This window comes from Schistocerca nitens, chromosome 9 (assembly GCF_023898315.1).
Source record: "Schistocerca nitens isolate TAMUIC-IGC-003100 chromosome 9, iqSchNite1.1, whole genome shotgun sequence".
Classification (NCBI taxonomy): domain Eukaryota; kingdom Metazoa; phylum Arthropoda; class Insecta; order Orthoptera; family Acrididae; genus Schistocerca; species Schistocerca nitens.
Window position 1 is genome coordinate 443,399,031 of NC_064622.1, and position 25,132 is coordinate 443,424,162.

At 43.0% G+C, this 25,132-nt stretch overlaps 1 protein-coding gene across 1 annotated transcript in view; it reads left to right on the plus strand.

Moving 5' to 3' along the window:
• Nucleotides 1-21,090, plus strand: part of LOC126203298 (uncharacterized) — a 35,601-nt gene extending 14,511 nt beyond the window's left edge. Inside the window, exon 2 of the mRNA XM_049937556.1 lies at nt 20,387-21,090. Coding sequence (XP_049793513.1) covers nt 20,387-20,907 — 521 coding nt within the window. The 3' untranslated portion in view covers nt 20,908-21,090. The remainder of the gene's footprint in view (nt 1-20,386) is intronic.
• Nucleotides 21,091-25,132: the final 4,042 nt, after the last annotated feature.

Below are 25,132 nucleotides of genomic sequence, written 5' to 3' on the forward strand. Positions count from 1 at the left end.
CGTCATTGTGCCGCGTCCGTGGTGGGCTGTCTGAGGAAGATGGCCCCAAAAAGATTCAATGTTTTCAATAGGATACGAGCAAGAGGGGGCAAGAGTTGACGGTTTGAGCAAATATTCGGCATTCGGATGTTGACGGAGCTTCATGAGCCAGCCACGCAGCCTTTAGTGTTCACTATTTATGTTTTCAGTTAGTCTTTGAGCATAAAATCTCTGATTCACTTTTTCAAGAAACTCGGTAACACAAAAGTTTCAGTAGGACTATGCAGAGGCTTCGCATTTACTGCTTTAAAATGGTCAATAGAGGATTCACTATGAGATTGCTTTCTTTATTATTTAGAAAACGTAGTACGGCTCGCCATGATACACGATGATTGCGAAATACATGGGAGATTCACCACTTTATCACGAAAAGTAAGCAAATATTTTACTTTAATTACCTGAATATGTCATTGCAGGACAGATAATTCTTTCACATGCTTCAATAATCGTCGTATTAATTGTGCTAGCAGATATTACGGCACTGAATCTCAAAGCATTCGATTAACCTACCTTCGCCTAAAAGTCTCCCAAGTCTCAAACTTTCTGTCAGATTAAAACTGTGTGCCGGACCAAGACTCGAACTCGGGACCTTTGCCTTTCGCTGTACCATCTGAACTACCCAAGCACGACTCACGCCCGGTCCTCACAGCTTTACTTCGAGAGCTTCTGTGAAGTTTGGAAGGTAGGAGGCGTGGTACATGCAGAAGTAAAGCTGTGAGGACGGAGGATGAGTCGATCACTTGCTTGCGAAAGGCAAAGGTCCCGAGTTCGAGTCTTGGTCCGGCACACAGTTTTAATCTGATTCTGGAAACTCTCCCAAGTATCATCTAATCTTCTGTCAACTGCTATTGGCTCTCCCATTAATATATTTTCTTCTCTGTTATGTCGTATCAACATCAACAATTTGTCGTAAGATGCAGGTCTCAGCCGGAAACAGTTCCATAAAGTCTTTCGGTCCCGCGTTTATGATTTTAGTCAGTAAATTAACATACGACAAGTCGCTTCTCTTTTCAGCTTTTCTCAGACCCATTTCCTAGTTATTTTCTGTTATTTACCGGCTATAACTAAAATAATTGCGGTACTTGCTTTCTTTTCGTTGTTCAGATCTTAACCGTCGAAAATCTCCTTTCCAACTAACAATATTATTGACGATGTGATGGTTGCTATAATTTATTGAAGGTTTGACAAACTAGTATTGTCAATAAAAGCTGAACGTGTGCAGGCCCCAGAAGCAGAAACAGTGGCTGGGTTCGCACACCCCAGCGTTGCCAGTTCCTAGGAAAAAAGCAACGGCATAGCGTGAGGCATGGGACTGAGGCAGAGTGTACTGGAGACGCTGTAAAACATTTCCTCCCCTCCTCTCTCTCTCTCTCTCTCTCTCTCTCTCTCTCTGCGCGGAATGGATCACGCAACTGCCTTCTAAAGGCCGATTCACACTTGACGGGACGTCTAGTCACATCACAACATTTCACACACACTCGCACTTCAAACGGCGGCATTCATAGAGGCCGTGAATGGGAGGAACGGAACGTCACGTCACGTCGCCGTCAGAGTTTCTCGCGAAGAAAGTTTTGAAGCTGACGATAGTGGGGGAACTGTGTCGTCATCTGCTAGCATCGAAGTTAACATATATTCGCCCCGTTCATTAATTTTTATAATAGTAGATTTTGTGCTTTTAGTGTCTTCTTAACCTTTACCTTTTATTCTTTCGCTTTGTTTTCGTGGCAAATTGCTAAAGTCCCATAACGACTCGGATGTTTTTTTACATTGCATGCTCTTTCATAAACTGTGGTTACTTTGGCCCTAAATAAACTTTATCATTGTTAGTTTCTCAATTACGATACTATACTCAGTCTTTTTGTATGGCGGATGGTATCTTCTAACCTCACCTTCACCTTTCGGTCGATACTGGGCTAACAGAATCGACGCGATCCAAACATTTCTCCGTAAATTTTTTTCTCATCTCTGGCAACAGTTTTGCCTTAAATGCCTCAGTCTTACAGCTCCTACGTACTCTCACCATCAGAACATGCTCTTCGCAATGTCAGTATTCCGAATGAACTACACCTGTATCGAGGAACTGATGACCTTGCTGTTTAGTCCCTTAAACCCCAATCGACAAACCATCCAACTAGTGTGAATCCGCTAGCGTTTGATGGTGACGTCACGTGGCAGTCTGCTCCTTTAATATGCATTACTGGAAATCACCAAGATGTACGCAGCTCTTTATCTAGTGGTTAGTAGTCATTGTTGCTGTCTCAAAATCCTGGGATCCGAGTTTGCTTCCTAGCTGAAAAAAAAATGGCTCTGAGCACTATGGGACTCAACATCTTAGGTCATAAGTCCCCTAGAACTTAGAACTACTTAAACCTAACTAACCTAAGGACATCACACACACCCATGCCCGAGGCAGGATTCGAACCTGCGACCGTAGCAGCCCCGCGGTTCCGGACTGCAGCGCCAGAACCGCACGGCCACCGCGGCCGGCGCTTCCTAGCTGAAAAAATCGTTTTAAAGCGATGCATTTCACAATATTATAAGCGTTGCTTAGTGTAATTGTATCAAAGTACAGAGAAACATTGATAACATGAGTGATTCACATTGAAATTATAACAAATCATCGACACCTCCTTACAAGAACTAGGTGTTGTAATCACCTGATCCGGTCCCTATCATCCATTTATCCGAGATTTATGAGTTAAACAGATCCGCCTCCCCTCTTCTTCTCTGTAATTAAATCCCAGCAGAGAGGGTCGCTGCTTCCGCTCTTCAAGTCATTGTAGGGAGCGCCTGGTCCCACGTTGTCTCGTCGACCGTTGCAGTCTTCGCCGTAACCCTTGCAAGAGACCCTCTCAAGGCTGTATCACTCGGGCCACATGAACCAAGATTTTTTAAAGAGTTGTTACTCCTTCCCCCTCCTCCTTCTTCTACGACGGAGTTAATTATGGCGTATTATATATGTGATATAAAAACAGGAATCAGACCACGAAGCGAAAATGGGTGTCCAAGTGTAATTTTTATATACAGTGTGTATCTCTATCAGCGGCGAAATTTGGCACGTGTGAAAGTGTACGAAAGAAAAGGCGGGATGGGCGCCAAATGGTAAGTCGCTTATGTGGAAAAATATTCTCCAACCAGTCCTGTCAACAATGCATTTACCTTCTTCATGATACTGCACATTCAAGCCAACATAGTGCTATTCCTTGCTGAGAGGGTGATTATTGTGATTTCCGAAATAAAAAAAGGTAAAGATCTCATCTACCCAAGATTTGTTCGTAAAATTCACTGCTTTACAAGGTAAGGTCCTAGTGGAGGTAGGATGCCGTTGCAATCCTTCGTACTGACTGACCCAGCCAGTTATAGTAGGCCCACAATTTAACGTGGACTCCAAACCACGACATAAATAACAATAATCGTCGTACAGTGAGGTGACAAAAGTCATGAGATACCTCCTAATATCGTGTCGGAGCTCCTTTTGCCCGGTTTAGCGCAGCAAGTCGGCGTGGCACGGACTGAACAGGTCGTTGGAAGTCCCCTGCAGAAGTATTGAGTAATGCTGCCTCTGTAGCCGTCCATAATTGCGAAAGTGTTTCCGGTGCAGGATTTAGTGCACGAACTGACCCCTCGATTATATCCCACAAATATTCGATGGGATTCATGTCGGGCGATCTGGGTGGCCAGATCATTCTCTCGAATTGCCCGCAATGTTTTTCGAACCAATCACCAACAGTTGTTGCCTGGTGACATGACATCGTTGTCTGGAAACAAGAAGACCATGAAGCCTGCTAATGGTCTCCAAATAGCCGAACATAACCACTTCCTGGATCCAGCCCATTCCATGTAAACACCGCCCATACCATTATGGAGCCACCGCCAGCTTGCACAGCGCACCGTTGACAACTTCGTGGGATCAGCGCCACATTCGGACCCTACCATCAGGTCGTATTAGCTGGAATTGGGACTCATGTTACCAGGCCACGGTTTTCCTGTCGTCTACGGTCCAACCTATGTGGTCACGAGCCCAAGAGAGAGCTGCTGTTAGCAAAGACACTCGCGTCAGTCGTCTGCTGCCGTAGCCCATTAACGCCAAATTTCGCCGCACTAACGGACACGTTCGTCGAACGTCCAACATTGATTTCTGCTGTTACTTCACGCAGTGTTGCTTGTCTGTTATCACTGACAACGGTACGCAAACGCCGTTGCTCTCGGTCGGTAAGTGAAGGCCGTCGGTTTTTGCGTTGTCCATGGTGAGACGTAATGTCTGAAATTTGGTGTTCAAGGCGCCCTCTTGACATTGTGGATCTCGGAATACTGAACTCCATAACGATTTCCACAGTTGAAAGTTTCATGCGTTTAGCTCCAACTGCCATTCCGCGTTCAAAGTCTGTTAATTCCCATCGTGCGGCTATAATCATGTTGAAAACATTTTCACACGAATCACCTGAGTACAAATGACAGATCTGCCAGTGCACTGCCCTTTTATGCCTTGTATACTCACCGAGCGAGGTGGCGCAGTGGTTAGACACTGGACTCGCATTCGGGAGGACGACGGTTCAATCCCGCGTCCGGCCATCCTGATTTAGGTTTTCCGTGATTTCCCTAAATCGCTCCAGGCAAATGCCGGGATGGTTCCTTTCAAAGGGCACGGCCGACTTCCTTCCCCGTCCTTCCCTAATCCGATGAGACCGATGACCTCGCTGTCTGGTCTCCTTCCCCAACAACCAACCAACCAACCTTGTATACTCGATACTATCGACATTTGTATATATGCATATTGCTATCCCATGACTTTTGTCGACTCAGTGTAACTGATCACTTGTAATAATATATAAGCTCGTGGTCTCGTGGTAGCGTTCTCGCTTCCCGAGCACGGGGTCCCGGCTTCGATTCCCGGCGGGGTCAGGGATTTTTCCTGCCTCGAGATGACTGGGTGTTGTTGTGTCGTCTTCATCATCATCATCCATCCCCATTACGGTCGGAGGAAGGCAATGGCAAACCACCTCCACCAGGACCTTGCCTAGTAAGGCGGCGCTCCCCTACGCTCTGTAAAGCAGTAGGGGACTCATCATCAATACAGAAGTAGACAGACGTCTCAGTACTGAACATTTAACCACAAGGCAGTTATCATTGCGCGTATTCGCATTTGCACCCGCCGATGTCTGCATTTGGCGCAGTCATTTACTCGCTAAGTCATCATTACTGCGGACATACCGTCGGATTCACGTAGATCCCTACATGTTCCGAGAAACATGCATTCTTTCAGTTTCGCTTCTGACAGATGAGGAATCTTCTTGCAGACATGTTTAAAATGTTTACCTTTTGCGTAAGGCTGAGTTTCGTTGGGACCAGCGTATTGTAAAGGTGGTAATAGAACTTTTATCGGATCCACGAGGTTTTTTCACAAAACGTTTTCCTCACCAGCCCTGATAATTTTCTTGCAGGTCAATGTTTACGGATGAGTGCTGAAATCTCGCCCTACTTTCCCATTACACTCAAGTATTTGTATGAGTTACTGATCCCAGTTGTAGCTCATTGATGTTGTAGCAATAGAATATTACTTTTCTGCATTTTCCGAAATGCACAGATTTACAATTTTGAACGTTTAAAGCAATTCGGAAGTATCTGCACCACTTCCCAATCTTATCAGTCTGAGTGCATATTTGTGCAGCTTTTTTTTTTTTTTTTTTCAGATAATACTTCATTGTAGCTAACAGCATCGCATGCGAAAAGTCTGACGTTGCCTTTCTCATTGTCTGCCAAGTCATTAACATACAGCATCTCTAGTCACGTCCTCAACACTCTTTTTCCTGGGTCACGCCTGGAGTTATTTCCACATTTTCTATGACTGTCCGTCCGAGATAACATGCTGCGTCCTGCCTATCAAGATATCTTTTATCCAGTGAGAAGTTTCGTTTGATACCACGGCAATTGAAAGGACAGCACTATCTCCGGAGCAACACTTAAATTTTCCATTTAAAGAAACTATTTACTAAGTTCAGCTAATCTTCCTCTGATAGACTTAAATTGTTGTCGGCAAACCTCAAAGTTGTTATTTCTTCTCCCTGGACTTTAATTCCCTTTCTGAATTTCTCCTTTATTTCTTCCTTAGCTTGCGGCAAGGAGACGGTACGAATTTCTTCTGACCGATTTTATTGATAGAAGCTGTAGGGAGCGACTAGGACTTCTACATATATAAACAGGAAGACGCAGCTTCTAATCGTTTTCGAGAAAATCGTGCTTTAAAATTTTAGGTGTACTTATACGCTTGATACGTTCGCTAGCATTCAAGAACTCAGTAGGTTTGTTTATAAAAAAAAATTTCTGCTACTAGTCATGATTTTCTTTATTTAATTTTCGCACGAAGTGTTTTGGGAAATGATTCCCATTTTCAAGTGCGTTTTTCGAGTGTATTAAGCCATTTCTATTAATGTTGTCAATATGTGAGAAACTGCTTCATTTCGTTGACTATTACTGCAATATATAAGAAACACGCGATTTTTAGTTGGTTATTGACTCTTTTGGTGAAGTTAGTGGCGAAATTTAGAAGAATTTGTACTTAACAGTTTTCTGATAGTCGATTTGTGCTGAGTCTCTCACACACACTAAACATCACACACAACTTGCTGTACGCTTTACACATCGAAAATATCGTCTCACCGTGGCTGTTTGCTGATGATGCTGTGGTGTACGGGAAGGTGTCGTCGAGTGACCGTAGGAGGATACAATACGACTTGGACAGGATTTGTGATTGGTGTAAAGAATGGCAGCTAACTCTAAATATCGTTAAATGTAAATTAATGCAGATGAATAGGAAAATAATCCTGTAATGTTTGAATACTCCATTAGTAGTGTAGCGCTTGGCACAGTCACGTCGATTAAATATTTGGGCGTAACATTGTAGAGCGATATGAAGTGGGACAAGCATGTAATGGCAGATGTGGAAAAGGCGGATAGTCGTCTGCGGTTCATTGTTAGAATTTTGGGAAGATTTGATTCATCTGTAAAGGAGCCCGCTTATAAAACACTAATACGACCTATTCTTGAGTACTGCTCGATCGTTTGGGATCCCTATCAGGTCGGATTGAGGGAGGACATGGAAGCAATTCAGAGGCGGGTTGCTAGATTTGTTACTGGTAGGTTTGATCATCACGCGAGTGTCGCGGAAATGCTTCAGGAACTCGGGTGGGAGTCTCTAGAGGAAAGGAGGCGTTCTTTTCGTGAATCACTACTGAGGAAATTTAGAGAACCAGCATTTGAGGCTGACTGCAGTACAATTTTACTGCCGCCAACTTATATTTCGCGGAAAGACCACAAAGATAAGATAAGAGAGATTAGGGCTCGTACAGAGGCATATAGGCAGTCATTTTTCCCTCGTTCTGTTTGGGAGTGAAACAGGGAGAGAAGATGCTAGTTGTGGTACGAGATACCCTCCGCCACGCACCGTATGTTGTATTGCGGAGTATGTATGTAGATGTAGATGTAGACTACTTGTAAGAAGATCTTTGTAACTGTTTTGTTGGTCCGGTGAGCCGGCCAGTCGATGGATGGTTTTTACGCGGTTTTCCATCTGCCTCGGCGAATGCGGGCTGGTTCCCTTTATTCCGCCTCAGTTACACTATGTCGACGATTGCTGCGCAAACATGTTCTCCACGTACACGTACACCACCATTACTCTACCACGCAAACATAGGGGTCACACTTGTCTGGTGTGAGATGTTCCCAGGGGGGGGGGGGGGGGGGGGACGACCACTGGGGCCCGAACCACACAATAACCCTGGGTTTCGGTGTGGGGTGGCGGAGGGGTGAAGTAGACTGCGGTAGTCGTCGTGGGGTTGTGGACCACTGCGGCTGCGGCGGGGGCGGAGCCTCTCCTTCGTGTCTAGGTCCCCGGTTAACATACATACATACAACTGTTTTGTTTGTATATTTTCGATGTGTAAAGTGTACAACAAGTTGTGTGTGATGTTTAGTGTGTGTGAGACTCTGCACAAATTGACCATTAGAAAAAGTACAAATTCTTCTACATTTCGCCACCAACTTCACCAAAAAAGTCGATAACCAACTAAAAATCACGTGTTTCTTATATATTGCTGTAAAAGTCAACGAAATGAAGCAGACTCTCGCACATTGACAAAATCGATAGAAATGGCTTAATACGCACAACAAACGCACTTGAAAATGAGAATCATTTCCCGAAACGGGTCGTGCTAAAAGTAAATAAAGAAAAATCGTGACTGGTAGCAGAAGATTTATTTATAAACAAACCTATTGTTTTCACAGTCGCAGGCTTTTAAAAACCTTTTATAATGGATCAAATCAGATTCAAGAACTCCGCAGCCGAGAGAGCAAGCGCGAGGTCTGTGGATTGCATCTCGCTGCTAGTACTTTTAATTTCACTCCCACCTTAATTCTAACAACAGATTTACTATGACTGTGCAAATTATCGGGATCTAATGAACCATTTATTATTTTCGTAATCTTTATCCATAAAAAAGGAGAAACGAATTTTCGTAAGGAGAGTGGAAAAGAAAAAAGGATACACGATAACTTTCAGTCAAATTAGTACAGTCATTGTGTATATGTTACTGTGTCTAGCAGGTGGTTACAGTTAAAGTGGAACCACTCACGAAGAACCAGTGTGAACTGTAATTATGATATGGCAGCGAAACATGGTAGATATTCTAAAGCGTTAAAGCGGAACTGATTTAAGCTGGAAGAAAATAGTTATAATATTGGTCACCAGGTAGCAAATCTGGCGCCGTACAGCATCTCGTCCACGTCTTTGATGCTAATATTGAACAAATTGTGTAAGTAGCGGTTAATGATGAAATCAACATTATGCGTTTCTCGCTTGTGTGACCTTTTATGCCCACACCCCGTTCCTACTCTGTTAGATATGAGAGTATTTCTATGTGTCTTTCTCGCATTGACAGCGCCAGGCTGGTGTCCAGAATTGTTTTTATTGTGGCGTAAAACTGTTCCGCACTAACGCTTTAGAATATCTACCAAGTTTCACTGGCATACGATGATTACAGTCCACACTGGACCTCTGAGCCCGCAGCTCGTGGTCGTGCGGTAGCGTTCTCGCTTCCCGCGCCCGGGTTCGATTCCCGGCGGGGTCAGGGATTTTCTCTGCCTCGTGATGACTGGGTGTTGTGTGATGTCCTTAGGTTAGATAGGTTTAAGTAGTTCTAGGGGACTGATGACCATAGATGTTAAATCCCATAGTGCTCAGAGCCGTTTTTGAACTGGACCTCTGCGACTAGCTGCACTTCTATTATAACCAACTGGTACCAAGGGCGCTCATGGGCCACGTGGGGGTGGGGGTGCTGCATACCCCCGCCCCCTTCCTAAGTTTCAGGCAAACGAAAAAAATAGTGTAGTCAAGAGTATTTATTTAAAAAAAATATTTATAAGTTGGTATTATGCAGGTTTTTAACAGGTTTGGAATTGAAACTTTATTATGGCTACTTACAAGTTGCCTTTCGTCTTCCAAAATATTAAAAATATTTCATACTCATCTGGTTTGCAACCCCCGTCCCGTACAAACTATCGACACATTTATGGTTAGTATAATGTCTGATGATGAGGTCCCATACTCCGAGGAGCGTAGGGGACGATGCGGGAAACCCGCACCGCCGTACTAGGCAAGGTCCTAGTGAGGGTAGTTTGCCATTGCCTTCCACCTACCGTAATGAGGATGAATGATGGTGATGAAGACGACACAACAATACCCAGTCATCTCGAGGCAGAGAAAATCCCTGACCCCTCCTGGAATCGAAACCGGGACCCCGTGAGCGAGAAGCGAGAACGCTACCACAAGACACGGATATGCATCATGGCACTTAGAGTTGCAAAACACAGTTTTCTTTTTGCAAGAAGATCTCAGAGTGATTTGTGTTGGCAGCTGCATTTGGAGAATCCCTGGCCACTTCCTGTCGATTGAGACGTTGCAACTGGCCTCAGGGCAACAGCTATCACTGCTGGAACTTTCTCCGCTGAGATTATAATACTGTTTACGACGTTAGCCATCAGTACGAAGGCAACCGCTGCACATGTCGTACTCATGGTGTTCTCGCACGCGCTTAGTAACCAGCATCAGCAGCGAACAGCCGCTGCGTAATGAAGTCACGTATCGACTGCTTGCGAACACACACGAATGTGCGGCGCACGAGCTGTTTTACGCAGCAGCCGCGCTCAGTCGATATGTGGCTTAAAAGGGCAAGTTTTGAACTGGGACCTGAAACAAGATGGAGATGGCAAACCGAATGTATCAAGGAAACAAAATGGAGATGGCAAACCGAATACAGTGCGAGGTCACAAGTTCCACAAAAACAACGTCGACATCTAACAGATGTTAAAAAAACTTTACCATTAACTTGCACGATGAACACCGAATGAAAAATCACACGCCATAGTGATCACTTAGTTTCGCATCATCAAGATCGAAGGCGAACTCCTTGGGAGTTACAAACCGTGCAGGACGTTCAGCTGGTATCCACTCTTAAAAATGCGTGTAGAATCATATTGGTGGAACGAGGTGATGAGAACTGATGGAATGCGATGGCATGCAACCGAATGAAAAACAGTCTGTCGTGGAGCCTATCGTGAAATTGACTATCCTTTAAGTCGTAGCTACAGATAGTGCGATAGTATGTTTTGTAGGCACCGAAAAATCAAACACCGAGAAGCTGAATTGTCCAGTGGTTGCAGGTGGTATGAACGGCAGTGTCATAAACATTTTTAGGAGGAATAGTTCGCACTAAAGGAGTATGATTTTTATACGCAGACCATGAGTCAAGCAGAAGAAATTTATTTCGAGCAGCTGCTGGCCAAATGCAGTGGTCATACCATAGTTGTATTTGTCGTACGCCCATTTTGCCACTCTTGCTTGCTGTGACCTAAACATTCGCTACTGCCCTTGCAAGATCACGCACACGAGAGAGACTCGTAGAGGGCAGCGCAGTTCCAGCTGCTCACTGCGCAATAAATAACTTTCCATTCAATTTACCATCCGGATAAACAGTCAGCTAATTGTATACGAATGCGTTGAGGCATTGATGTCAGTTGATCTTGATACAACTCTTTTGATACCTCTCATTTCCAGGATTCCATTCTTACGCATTTCCTTTTCAAATCCTGACTGATTGGAGTTGAAAACAGATTCATTACTGAACGATGGGATAAGTTTGTTTATCTTATCTACAAATTTTCTTGGCGATTCTGCAGTTTGCTGTGCATCATCAAGTTGACATTCATTGTTTGAAATTTAGTTATCCTCCATCTTCCATTTCTGTAGCACTGTTTGAAGTTAGGGGAACCATCCACTACTTCCCTTGAAATGACTGTAATCTAAGTCGCGCGTACTTTGATGTTCATAACGTACTAGATCACTATCATGTAGATACCGCAAATTGTATTGAGTATCCTTATGCACTACACAGTCATATTTTGCGGACTTATTCGAAATCTGTTCATAATTATTTATTTAGTATGCTGCTGATATCTTCCACGTACGTAAATATGTTTAGTACACGCTCCTTGGACAACACTCTGAACTCGCATTCGGCAGGATGACGGTCCAAACCCGCGTCCGGCCATCCTGATTTAGCTTCTCCATGATCTCCCTAAATCATTTCAGGCAAGTGCCGTAATGGTTCCTTTGAAAGGGCACGATCAACTTTCTTCCCCACCCATCCCTAGCCCGATGGGACTGATGACCTCGCTGCTTGGTCTCCTCCCCCAAATCAGCCAACCAGCCAATCCTTGGACAACGATTGTACTTCATTACGTTTCACTGGAGACGGGTTTTGTGGCTCCTTGTCCGACACGGATGACGAACTACATGGCTCGACACTTGTTTCAGTATCACTTTCACTTGTTAAGCACGAATCGTCGTCATTGTACTCCTCATGTACAGTGTCCGCAAAGTCGAGCGTACACGACACCATTCATTCCACTGACTCATCTTGCAGAAGCGCTAGTATTTCATCTGCCACTTCTTTCTCACTCTGACATTCCTTGGATTTCTTTCTGACAAAATGTCAACTTCGGCAGCTGTTGCTGTAGATATAATGCAATGTTTGTTTTGTTTATCATTGCCATTACTCGGCATTGTATCAGCACCACTGTGCACTGCTGAGAGTTACTCGTCAACACTACGCTCTGTGGCTTCATGCTGTTCTCACCAGCCGCGCGGGGTAGCCAGGCGGTCTCAGGCGTCTTGTCACGGTTCGCGCGGCTGCCCCCGTCGGAGGCTACAGACGCGAAATTTAACTGACAGGAAGAAGATGCTGTGATATGCAAATGATCAGCTTTTCAGAGCATTCAGACAAGGTTGGCGCCGATGGCGACACCTACAACGTGCTGACATGAGGAAAGTTTCCAACCGATTTCTCAAACACAAACAGCAGTTGACCGGCGTTGCCTGGTGAAACGTTGTTGTGATGCCTCGTGTAAGGAGGAGAAATGCCTACCATCACGTTTCCGACTTTGATAAAGGTCGGATTGGAGCCTTCGCGATTGCGGTTTATCGTATCGTGACATTGCTGCTCGCGTTGGTCGAGATCCACTGACTGTTAGCAGAACATGGAATCGGTGGGTTCACGAGGGATTACGGAACCCGTGCTGGATCCCAACGGCCTCGTATCACTAGCAGTCGAGATGACAGGCATCTTATCCGCATGGCTGTAACGGATCGTGCAGCCACGTCTCGATCCCTGAGTCAACAGATGGGGACGTTTACAAGACAACAACCATCTGCATGAACAGTTTGACGACGTTTGCAGTAGCATGGACCATCAGCTCGGAGACCGTGGCTGCGGCTACCCTTGACGCTGCATCACAGACAGGAGCGCCTGCGGTGGTGTACTCTACGACGAACCTGGGTGCACGAATGACAAAACGTCATGTTTTCGGAAGAATCCAGGTTCTGTTTACAGCATCATGATGGTCGCATCCGTGTTTGGCGACATCGCGGTGAACGCACATTGGAAGCGTGTATTCGTCATCGCCATACTGGCGTATCACCCGGCGTGATGGTATGGGGTGCCATTGGTTACACGTCTCGGTCACCTCTTGTTCGCATTGACGGCACTTTGAACAGTGGACGTTAGATTTCAGATGTGTTACGACCCGTGGCTCTACGCTTCATTCGACCCCTACGAAACTCTACATTTCAGCAGGATAATGCACGACCGCATGTTGCAGGTCCTGTACGGGCTTTTCTGGATACAGAAAATGTTCGATCTCTCACCAATTGAAAACGCCTGGTCAATGGTGGCGGAGCAACTGGCTCGTCACCATAAGCCAGTCACTACTGTGGATGAACTGTGGTATCGTGTTGAAGCTGCATGGGGTGCTGTACCTGTACACGCCATCCAAGCTCTGTTTGACTCAATGCCCAGGCGTATCAAGGTCGTTATTACGGAAAGAGGTGGTTGTTCTGGGTACTGATTTCTCAGGATCTATGCACCCAAATTGCGTGAAAATGTAATCACATGTCAGTTCTAGTATAATATATTTGTCCAATGAATATCCGTTTATCATCTGCATTTCTTCTTGGCAATTTTAATGGCCAGTAGTGTAGTAGCGACTCCGGTCAAAGAAAATCATCGTAGCGGCCGGGAGAGTGGTGTGCTGACCACACGCCCCTCCTGTCCGCATCCTAAGCTAGGGATGAGACGGCGGTCGGAATCCGCGAGTGTGACCTTTTAACATTCCTTATCAACAGCACAAGTTTTTCGCTGCCACAAATCATTTTTGGAAGGCCAAGAACACGTTGAAGACGAATCTCGCTCAGGAACACCTTCAACTTCAAACACCGACGAAAACGTCGAACATGAGCGTGCTCTTGTGAGATCAGATCGACTTTTAACATTAAGGATGACGGATGACTTGTGAAACTTAAACTTTCACCATACATCAAATTTTGACCGAAGTTTAGCACACGCGAAAGATTTGTGCCAAAAATGCGCCGAAAAACCTTACAACTGAGCGGAAGGACACTCTAAGAAACATGTGCGTTGATCTTCTTGAGAGGATTGCTGATGACCACGAATAGTTCAATCGGGAGGTCACAGATGATGAACCATGTATTTTTTTAGTGCGATCAAAGATTGAAACAATGCTGATTTGCTTTTTTGACAGGAGTAGTATCGTGAGTAACGACTTTGTTCCTCTAGGACAAACTGTCAACCAAGTGTTTTACAAAGATGTCCTTGAAAGGCTCAGGAAAAGGGTGAATCGAGTGAGTCCGGACAATGCAGACAAGTGGATGCTGCCTCATGACAACGCCCCATGTCACACGGCCACTTCCATCACGGAATTTTTTATCTCACAAGACGTTCCTGTTGTTCCGCAACCCCCGTTTTGACCTGATCTGAGCCACTGTGACGTTTTTCCCGAAACTGAAAAGTGTTTTAAAAGGATTTCATTTAGGGACTCTGTAGAACATTCAAAAGAATGTGACCGACATGTTAAGGGCACTACCAGTTGAAGCCTTTCAGCGCTGCTGGCAAGACTGGGAACAACGACTCCTCCTGCGTAAAGCTGCTGAAGAAAACTACATTGATGGGGACAGTATCATTGTTTGAAAAAGTTAACAAGTTCGGTAGATAAAAATTCAGTCGTATTACTTTTCTCACACACCTCGTATACCTTCACTAGTGGATGTGTGTTTTTCAGTTTGTTAAGCTTTCAGTGATTAGTTTAATGATAGTATACATGCGCTAGGGAAGGTTTGTTTTCTCTAACCATCCACTTCCGCCCTAGCAGACACTCAGCAACATATCTCATAATACGCATTTAATATTGATTTTCTGCTTCAGTCACTCTGTCCATTACGCGTTAGGTGGACTAAGAGGGGGGGAGGGGAGGGGGGGTGGGCGAATGGGCGGCCCACCATCGGCTTATGGTATTGGCAGGTGAGGGGGGGTCTCTCCAGAGCTCTAGGGCCTGGAGATCTGGAGTCCCCCCCTCCTCCCCCCAGGACCAGACCATTTTTGATCCAATCCCAAACAAGAACAAAATTGTTCAGTAAATAAGTAGTTTAGAGTTCCAAGCCCCATACATTTATAAAATATAAACATAGACACGTACTTATCTATTATCAGGTAATACCAATTGTCAGTAGGTGTTTTCAAAATGTTTTGAAATTTTGTGAAACGTTGCATGAAACGTAAAAACCGTAGAATAATAACCAGTTGTCTGCTACATGCTGTATTATTTTATATGCGACGTTTTTTGGTACCTATGCTATCCACACAGGAGTACTATCAGTACTGTTTAAAAATACACGCATAAGTGCAGTGAAGAGCTTGCCAGTCATTTATTACTTTTTAAGTCAACTAGATGGACTAGAGGAGATGTCCAAAAATATACAACAATAGCTGGTAAAGATAGGCTGCATATTGCAATGAACAGGGCTCAAGGTCAGGACGCCGCGCGGTCTGGGTCGCCTTTCCACGGTTCGTGCGGCTTCCCTCACCCCCCCCCCCCCCCCTCAGTAATTTGGTCCCATAGGAACTTACCACAGATTATAAATTATAAGCTCAGGACAACGCCGCGTCATTGTCAGGTATATGTATAAGACTACAACGAAAAATTTGAGAAATTAGTTAAAAAGCTTTGTTCAGTCTCTGTGCTAATCATTCTTCAAATCTGTGTGGAATTCATGTATTCTCATGTGTTCCCTCTAGCGTCACCTGCTTTGGAACTATAGACAAGTTATATGTCTTCTACTCGTCTGCTACATTTAGATGGGAATTACTTGTAGAGGAAACGGGAAAAAGTTTAAAGTCATTGCCTGATACGTACAGGAGTGTTCATTACAATTCAGTTAGTCATAAAAGAAAACATGGAAACAGTTGTGAGCATGTTGGAAGACATGCAAGATCCATGTGAGGCAAACTTTTACTTACTGTTACTTTTGGCCCTAAAAAATGCAATGATATGGGCATTAAGATTGATCGATGAGGAATGAGGAGGTAAACGAAACAATACTGGGTGAACTAGCTCGTGAGGTTCGATAGTCGATTCAAGACGTAGTTCATCAATCATTGTTTGAATGCATAGACATTGTATACAAGAACTGTCACAATGGTACACAGCCATGAAGGCAATCACCAAAGATTTCCAAATAACTGAAACAAAATTTATATTGATGCTTCCGATGATGCTCTGGCTGTACCGCGAAGAATCTGGCAGAAATTTAGTATGAGTTTGATAAGATGCAGATGCTGCAAGAAATGAAAAGGTATTGTAGCCATCTACTTGCTGCTAGATGGATGGCCCAATAAGTCCTACAATTTATAATTACATAGAACCTCAGTGAATCATTATCATGTACAGCACTTATAATTCAGTACTTCTTTACCTTTTGTGTCTCAGTCTTATCACCCAAGAGAAGTTTTTCTAAACTGAAACTAATAAATTATCTTCACTCTACCATTAATCAAGAACGATTAGCCAATCAGTCCATGTTATCAACTGAAAGAAAAGCTTCAAATAAAATTAATTTCGATGAAGTTGTTGAATATCAATAAAATAAAGGCACGAAAACATGTACTATAATAATAACAGTAATAACTACTACCTCATACTAAGGTTGCGAAAGTAACAGAATTGTAATTGTACAAGCTTTGTTTCCAGACATATAAAAAAAGGTAATTTTCTTATTCTATTATTTATTAATCCCTTACACTGTATCTGGTGGTTGCTATACTACATGCTGATTCGTGTTCTAAGATTCCCACCTACAGCTTCAAATATTTGTTTACAATTATTAGAGCGCGAAGCACACTCATTATAAATACCTGATTTTTTTGTCAGTCATCGCATCAATGTTATTCATTTTTTACAAAATGTACATTACAAATACATCAATTTCTAAGCAGACTGGGGGACTCATTTAGTTTGCTCCCCATCCCCCATCGGGCTTAGTCCACCACTGCTGATGCCATCATTATTATGGATTTCTTTCTGTTTACATTTGGAATTCCCTTTGTTTCAAAGACACGTACATCTTACGTACTTTCGGCATGCAACAGTGAGACAAATGTATCGTCAGGGGTGCATATGGGAAGTGTGGTAGGACCATTCTTGTTCTATATATGCAAGGCGTAGCGAGTGCAGATGGAAAACTATTTACCATACGGGTTTCAAACTTTATGCAATTGATGCTAGCAGATGGAAAACTATTTACCATACGGGTTTCAAACTTTATGCAATTGATGCTAAGATTGTGCGCTGAAGGATTTGCGTTGTTGGTAGTGTTAGTGTCACGACTTGCTGTTAGGCGCCAGTACTGGTACGGTGACATGTAGTTGAAACATAAGCACGCGTATGCATTACAGTTGCAGACAGCATGGATCTGGACAAGCGAGCTGGGTTTTTCTCGTAAAGCTGTTTTACCACAACAGCAATTCTGCTACTGCTCTTCGCAAATATCGACACATTAACGGAATATGGAGGGGTCCGCTTTTTGCTCCAGGGTTGAAGAACAAGATTTGGAAGATCAAATTAATTTTTATTTGGGAATAGCTCCTGGGGGAGCCGACTGTCAATTGCACCATAGATTGTTGAAGTTACTATTGTCATGGCTGAGAATTCTGTACGCAATGTTCGATCTTCAAGCAGTACACGAGCTGTGTCACAACAGCTGAACATTCCATGATCCACCGTTTGAAAAGTGCTGCTAACAGTTGTGTAATGGCATGCCTAATGCTGTTGCAGGCTGTCGTAGATTTACATGGTCGCGTCTCATCGAGGAAAGTTTGTAACTTGGAACACATACATGGTACGCGGCCGGCTGCGGTGGTCTAGCGGTTCTAGGCGCGCAGTCCGGAACCGCGCGACTGCTACGGTCGCAGGTTCGAATCCTGCCTCGGGCATGGATGTGTGTGATGTCCTTAGGTTAGTTAGGTTTAAGTAGTTCTAATTTCTAGGCGACTGATGACCACAGATGTTAAGTCCCATAGTGCTCAGAGCCATTTGAACCATTTGAACCATGGTACGCGGTTAATAAATGTCATCTTCTTATGTGGAAATTGAAATGATTTTCTTTCAATGGTATTTTCATCATTTCTCTTTCACATGCCCTCACAAGTTTTTCTACAATGTTTCGTTGTCCCACAATCTTTCGTTTTTCACAGGGTCCCTCTCAAGTAGAATAAGTTTAATTATAATCGCCATGCACATAGACAACTTGATGGATAGGGTGATCAGTCATCTGTGACTGCTGACGACGTTGCAGTATATGGCAAAGTGTCACTGAGAGATTGTATCAGGATACAAGATGACCTCCATAGAATTTCTATTTGCCCTAAACGTGGGAAAATGTAGGTTAATGCAGATGAGTAGGAAACACAATCCCGTTATATTTGAATACAGTATTAATGGTATGCTGCTTGACACAAAAACATTGATTATATATCAGAGTGTAACATTGCAACGCGACATGAAATGGAACAGCATGTAAGGTCAGCTGTAGGGAAAGCGAATGGTCTACTGACTTTCGTTTATTGAGAATTCGAGGAAAGGGTTGCTCTTCTCTAAAGGAGACTGCATGCAGAACACTTGTGCAACCCATTCTTGAGTGCTGCTCATTTGTTTGGGGCCCCGCCAGTTCGGCAGAAGGGAAGACATCAAAAGAATACAGAGGTGTGCTGATAGATTGGTTACTGGTAGGCTCTATCTTAACGGAATCCCTGGAGGGAGGAGGCAGACTGCAGATTGATTCTACTGTCATCCACGTAAATCTCGTGTCATCCCCACCAAGAGAAAGTATGACAAATCAGGGTTCGTGCAAAAGCATATACCCAGTCCCTTTTTCCTTCACGTCATTTGCTAGTGCAAAAGGAAAAGCGAATTACTAACAGAGGTACGAGGTAACATCCGCCACGTACTGTATGGTGGCTTCCGGAGTACGTATGTAGACGTAGATGTGTGTGTTCTTGTACGAGTGATGGTAAGTTAACCTTAATATTGGAACATTGAAACGCATTTAACACATTTTTACATAAACCTTAAATTTTGTAAACCATGCAAATTATTCTTATTTTTCCGGAATTTGTGCACCCCAACTGTCTGCGTCTAGTGTTATCCCATTAGAAAGTATGCCAACGTTTTCTCGATATTTGCAACCGTGTAATAGAGGTGGGACGTGGGAGTCGTCCTAGTATTCACCCAGTCAAACATTGGAAACCGCCTAAAAGCTGCTTCCATGCTGGCCAGCGCACCGGACCTCGTCGTTGTACGCGGCTTCGGTTCTGGGCCAGCGCGCCTCCGCGAATCCCAGAACCGGCGTGTTAACGCACGTGGCTACCAAGCCTGACACAGTATTGTTCCCAAATTTTAACTTGTCACATCATCACTGGGATGTGGTGATCGCAGTACCGTTAGTCGTTTAAACTTTTGCTGTCACGATCACAAAAGTATTTTTGATTACATATGATTGGTTTCAACGTCATAAGCAATATGATCAGATATAAAATACTTGGCAACAAATTGCACGTTAATGCACAATTATAAACATATTATCCTTCCAAATGTCACATTCTATATCTACTCATAATGCTGACATGTTGCTTTCACTGTTTAAAACTCTTAATGTTTCCCTGTGGTCGGTGATGGTGTTAACGAATATTTGTACGTCACAATGAGGACGCTGATAGCTTTATATAGATTTTTATGTGCTGTTTGTTACTTCTCTTGCGAAGAGTAATAACGACACCAGTATTCCATTTTCTGGGAATTTGTACTTTTACAAATGTTTTGTAGAAAAATTTTGCACGAAACTTTTGTGTAATTTTCTCTCCACCTTTAAACATCTCTATAGAAATATCATAATCCCTGGTGTCTTCTTCACACCAAAAATTGCTTTTTAGATCTCATCCGGCATTACTTCAGAACTGCTACTAATTTCTTTGTTAACTATATGTATTTTTAACCTATAAAAACACCTGAAGAAATGTTCTTAAGTTTACATAATTTTCTCTCTGTATGTGTATGCAAAAAAACCTTTCACTGTTGTAAAAAACATACATTTTTCACAACTGTCGAAACGAGACATGACATTCTTTATCTCACAATCAGCGCAGCATGCCACAGTTACGGCACAACATTTGATCAGAAGGAAGTGCAGCTGTTGCTTAATGGTGGCCTTACTATGGAAAAAGTAGTGTATTTAAATAAATAGTAACCGAGGCATAAAGTAGATGTTACTTTCACATTATCATGTTAGCGGCAGTACTCGATAAGCTGTCTCGTTATGATTTATATCGTCTATTCGTGTTGAGCAAAAGCAGGCTTTTACAACTCTAATACTGTTATTTCATGTTTGTTTCAGTTGAAGAAGTACAGAGGAAGTGGAAGTCTATCAGAGATTATTACACGCGGGAGAAAAGAAGAGAAGCGGATGGCCTTTGTTCAATACCTTCAAACAGACTAAAGAGAAATCCATATTTTGAGTTGATGACTTTTTTCCAGCCATCGAGAAGATCAACAAAATCGTTGGTGAAGTACCAGCATGAACCATCTGAAGAATATGCTACTGAAGAATTAAGTGAGGACTTCACAGAAGGGTTCAGCAACCAGTCACAAGAAGCAACTCAACTGCAGGGGTACTCGCTACAGGAGGTTCCAACGAAAAAACGTAGAGCTATTAGCTATACAGAAAGCACAGACGAAGTTGAGGCATATTACCAGGAAACAACTGCAGATGTCGATGCTAACAAAAGCTTCTTGCTGTCTTTTGTACCTGAAATGCAGAGAATGACAGATCGTCAAAATTTTGAATTTCGTATGGCAATAATGAACGCATTAAACAAGATTGTGTACCAAATACCTGCGGACTCGGGAAACTCGTAATAATTTGGAATGTATTATATGCAGCATTCTTGCGACTGTTTACAGTTTAACCAACCTTCTGGCTAAGCTTGCTACTTCAAAATAATACGACCATATTCTTGGCATAGAACTGGTAACGACTGAAAGTACATTACAATTGTAACTATTTTGTAATAAAATATATGAAAATACATTCAAAGGAAACATGAATATCAATGCGAACCACTCCATACCAGCAACTAATTTTGGTGTTTTTGCGAGTACCTTCATATTACCCAGTGCAACAAATTTTCACTGAAAATCCATAAATTACTTATATTTAGGATTTCTAGAGTTATTTAGATATCATATGATAAAAATTAGCCATTAAAAGAAATTCTTATCTCGGCTTCAGAAATAAGTGCCCTATTTAACTATTAGTTGTTGTTGTTGTTGTTGTTGTGGTCTTCAGTCCTGAGACTGCTTTGATGCAGCTCTCCATGCTACTCTATCCTGTGCAAGCTTCTTCATCTCCCAGTACCTACTGCAACCTACATCCTTCTGAATCTGCTTAGTGTATTCATCTCTTGGTCTCCCTCTACGATTTTTACCCTCCACGCTGCCCTCCAATACTAAATTGGTGATATGTCCTACCAACCGATCCCTTCTTCTAGTCAAGTTGTGCCACAAACTTCTCTTCTCCCCAATCCTATTCAATACTTCCTAAACTATTAATCAGTTGCAGTATAACCTAGAAACACTTAGTATAAGGAATTCATTAGTAACTGTGAATTACCGTACTGTTATCCGCTGTACGGTGAATGGCAACTATCCTTTTTATAATATTGTCGTTATTCCATCCTGGTTTTCCATTGTTTGATTTTACTCAAATAATATGAAATTGCTAGCACTGATAAAATTCACTAAACATCAACTCACAAAATCACTAAATTCAACTAAAAGAAACTCAACAATTCTCCATGTTTTCTAGTTTCTTATAAAAATCAGGAAACATACAAAAATAATCCATTAATTTATATTGAAGAAAGATAATAACAGTAGGTAGCACTATAATACCTTTCGTTCAGTACTATAAACACTTTTACCACCATCAATGTTATGACCTGGCATTTTGAAGCATTTTTTATTTCCCCTTGGCTTGTCAGTTATGAGTTACATCTGGAACAGCAATATCTTGAATAATAATAATAATAATAATTAGCTGTAGTCTGCTAGAATAGCAGGAGTACAATACTTACATACCTCTTCTCCAGGGCTGCAGTATATTGATGATATCACTTGCTTTGCCTATCAGAAAGTGTGCAGCATGCTGTTTCATATGTTTTGTGTTACAGCTCATCCGTGATAGCAGTTAAGTGACTTTACTTAAAACAATAAACTAGATGGCATGGCCCTTTAAGCTGACTCATTACTATTCCCACATAATAACACAGGTTCTCTAACCACACATGTGAATTACCTATTAAAAGTATCTGTGTTTTAAAATATTCAAGTAAGATTCTCAGGTTCTGGATTCTTTCAGGGTAACTCACACATTTTAGTTATATACTCTGTTCATAATAAGAATAAACCTAATGTAAACGTTACACCATGTATTACTCCGCGTTTGCTTGAATCTTACTGGATTTCGTTTCATGTGGAGAGGAAGCTAAGCTGTGTCCAGTAGTCAAGTACGATCATGAGGATACGTTTTGTGCTGTTACACGCACATAGACTGAGCGATAAAGCCGGGACAACAGCTTTAGCAGCGCATTATTCATAAAAAATGATGATTATGATGTTACAATTACGAAATGTAGATAGTACAAAGCGAACGAAAAAAAAAGACTTAGGCGAGACTTGATCTAGCGATCCATGAACTGCACTAATTATGAATCTACTGCGCCACTGGAAATGGAAATGCTGTGTGGCTATAGCCTCCCGTCGGGTAGACCGTTCGCCTGGTGCAAGTCTTTCGAGTTAACGCCAGTTCGGCGACTTGCGTGTCGATGGGGTGAAATGATGATGATAAGGACAACACAACACCCTGTCCCTGAGCGGATAAAATCTCCGAGCCAGCCGGGAATCGCATCCGGGGCGTTAGGTATGACATTCCGTCGCGCTGACGACTCAGCTACCAGGGGCGGACACTGCGCCGCTGGTTCCACTACATACCCATGGTACGTTTCTATCTCAACTCTATCAAATAACGTCCCTCGAGAAACTTCAAAGCCGATTTTGTCTGCAAATGTATGCAAAACGTTAAGAAACTCCCATTTCTCGGCACTTTTTAACCGTGTTCCACATACGTGTTTCACAGAGCACAACAATACAGAGACTGTCACTGTACACGATTTTTAAATAAAAACTTCATAGCTAAAGCATGATTAAGAAAAGCGTTGATGGCTGTGAAGGCGATAGTTTCCCAAAGTTTCTTTTAATGTAACTAAGTGACAAGATATCTAATACATAAGTAGGACCTACTTCCAAGAGCATAACAATAAGAGAGTATGTGGGCTGTGGCCTCTGACCAGTTATCACGTTTGTGGTTGCTTAAATGCATATGGTGAACAGAGTGTAGCAGTCTGAATGTGATAATACCTCACTTGGATAGTTAGACAACGCTGGGTTCTACCTGCCTGTGTACAAACCAGACCCTGTCCAAACAGATGTGACAAGCTTTTAGAACTATCACTTTTACTGCTGTGATAATAACGTTACCCTAAAGACATGCATAAGAAAATGCACTTCACTTCATAAAATTTAGATGCTTTATGAATGGAAAAGAAATTGCAACACCAAAAAATAATTTATGTAGAGTAATGAAATTTCTGGAATACATTTGTCTAGGTAACTTATCTAAGTGATTAACACTGCAACATCATAGTTTAATGTAGGTGCGAGATACGCCATTGCAAATGTGAAATGCTGGTACATTAATAACAAGTGTAACTTCCAGAATGTTGACTGCAAGCATGCAGATGTGTCTGCCTTGTGTTGTTGTGCAGGTGCTGGATGTCAGCTTGTAGGCTGAAGTTCCATGCTTGTTGCACTTGGTCGGTCAATACAGGGACGGTTACTGCTGGTTGTGGATGAGGCTGGAGTTGTCATCCAGTGATGACCCAGATGTGCTCGACTGGGGACAGCTGGTGATCTAGCAGGACAAAGCAACATGTTGACACCCTGTACAGCATGTTTGGTTACAACAGCGGTATGTGGGCCAGCGTTTTCCTGTTGGAAAACTCCTCTGGAATGCTGTTCAGGAATGACTGGACTGCTGTTTATGAGATGCAGCACAACAGGGCGAATCATCGTGGGTTAGCCATGAGAGTGCCCCTTTTCACCCCAGACACTCCTGGATGATGATGGCATTGAAACAGAGGATGACATGCGTAAAGCTGAAATACTAAACACCTTTTCCCAAAGCTGTTTCACAGAGGGAGACCGCACTGCAGTTCCTTCTCTAAATCCTCGCCCAAACGGAAAAATGGCTGACATCGAAATAAGTGTCCAAGGAATAGGAAAGCAACTGGAATCACTCAACAGAGGAAAGTCCACTGGACCTGACGGGATACCAATTCGATTTTACACAGAGTACGCGAAAGAACTTGCCCCCGTTCTAACAGCCGTGTACCGCAAGTCTCTAGAGGAACGGAAGGTTCCAAATGATTGGAAAAGAGCAAAGGTAGTCCCAGTCTTCAAGAAGGGTCGTCGAGCAGATGCGCAGAACTATAGGCCTATATCTCTGACGTCGATCTGTTGTAGAATTTTAGAACACGTTTTTTGCTCGCGTATCATCTCGTTTCTGGAAACCCAAAATCTACTCTGTAGAAATCAACATGGATTCCGGAAACAGCGATCGTGTGAGACCCAACTCGCTTTATTTGTTCATGAGACACAGAAAATATTAGATACAGGCTCCCAGGTAGATGCTATTTTCCTTGACTTCCGGAAGGCGTTCGATACAGTTCCACACTGTCGCCTGATAAACAAAGTAAGAGCCTACGGAATATCAGACCAGCTGTGTGGCTGGATTGAAGAGTTTTTAGCAAACAGAACACAGCATGTTGTTCTCAATGGAGAGACGTCTACAGACGTTAAAGTAACCTCTAGCGTACCACAGGGGAGTGTTATGGGACCATTGCTTTTCACAATATGTATAAATGACCTAGTAGATAGTGTCGGAAGTTCCATGCGGCTTTTCGCAGATGGTGCTATAGTATACAGAGAAGTTGCAGCATTGAAAATTGTAGCGAAATGCAGGAAG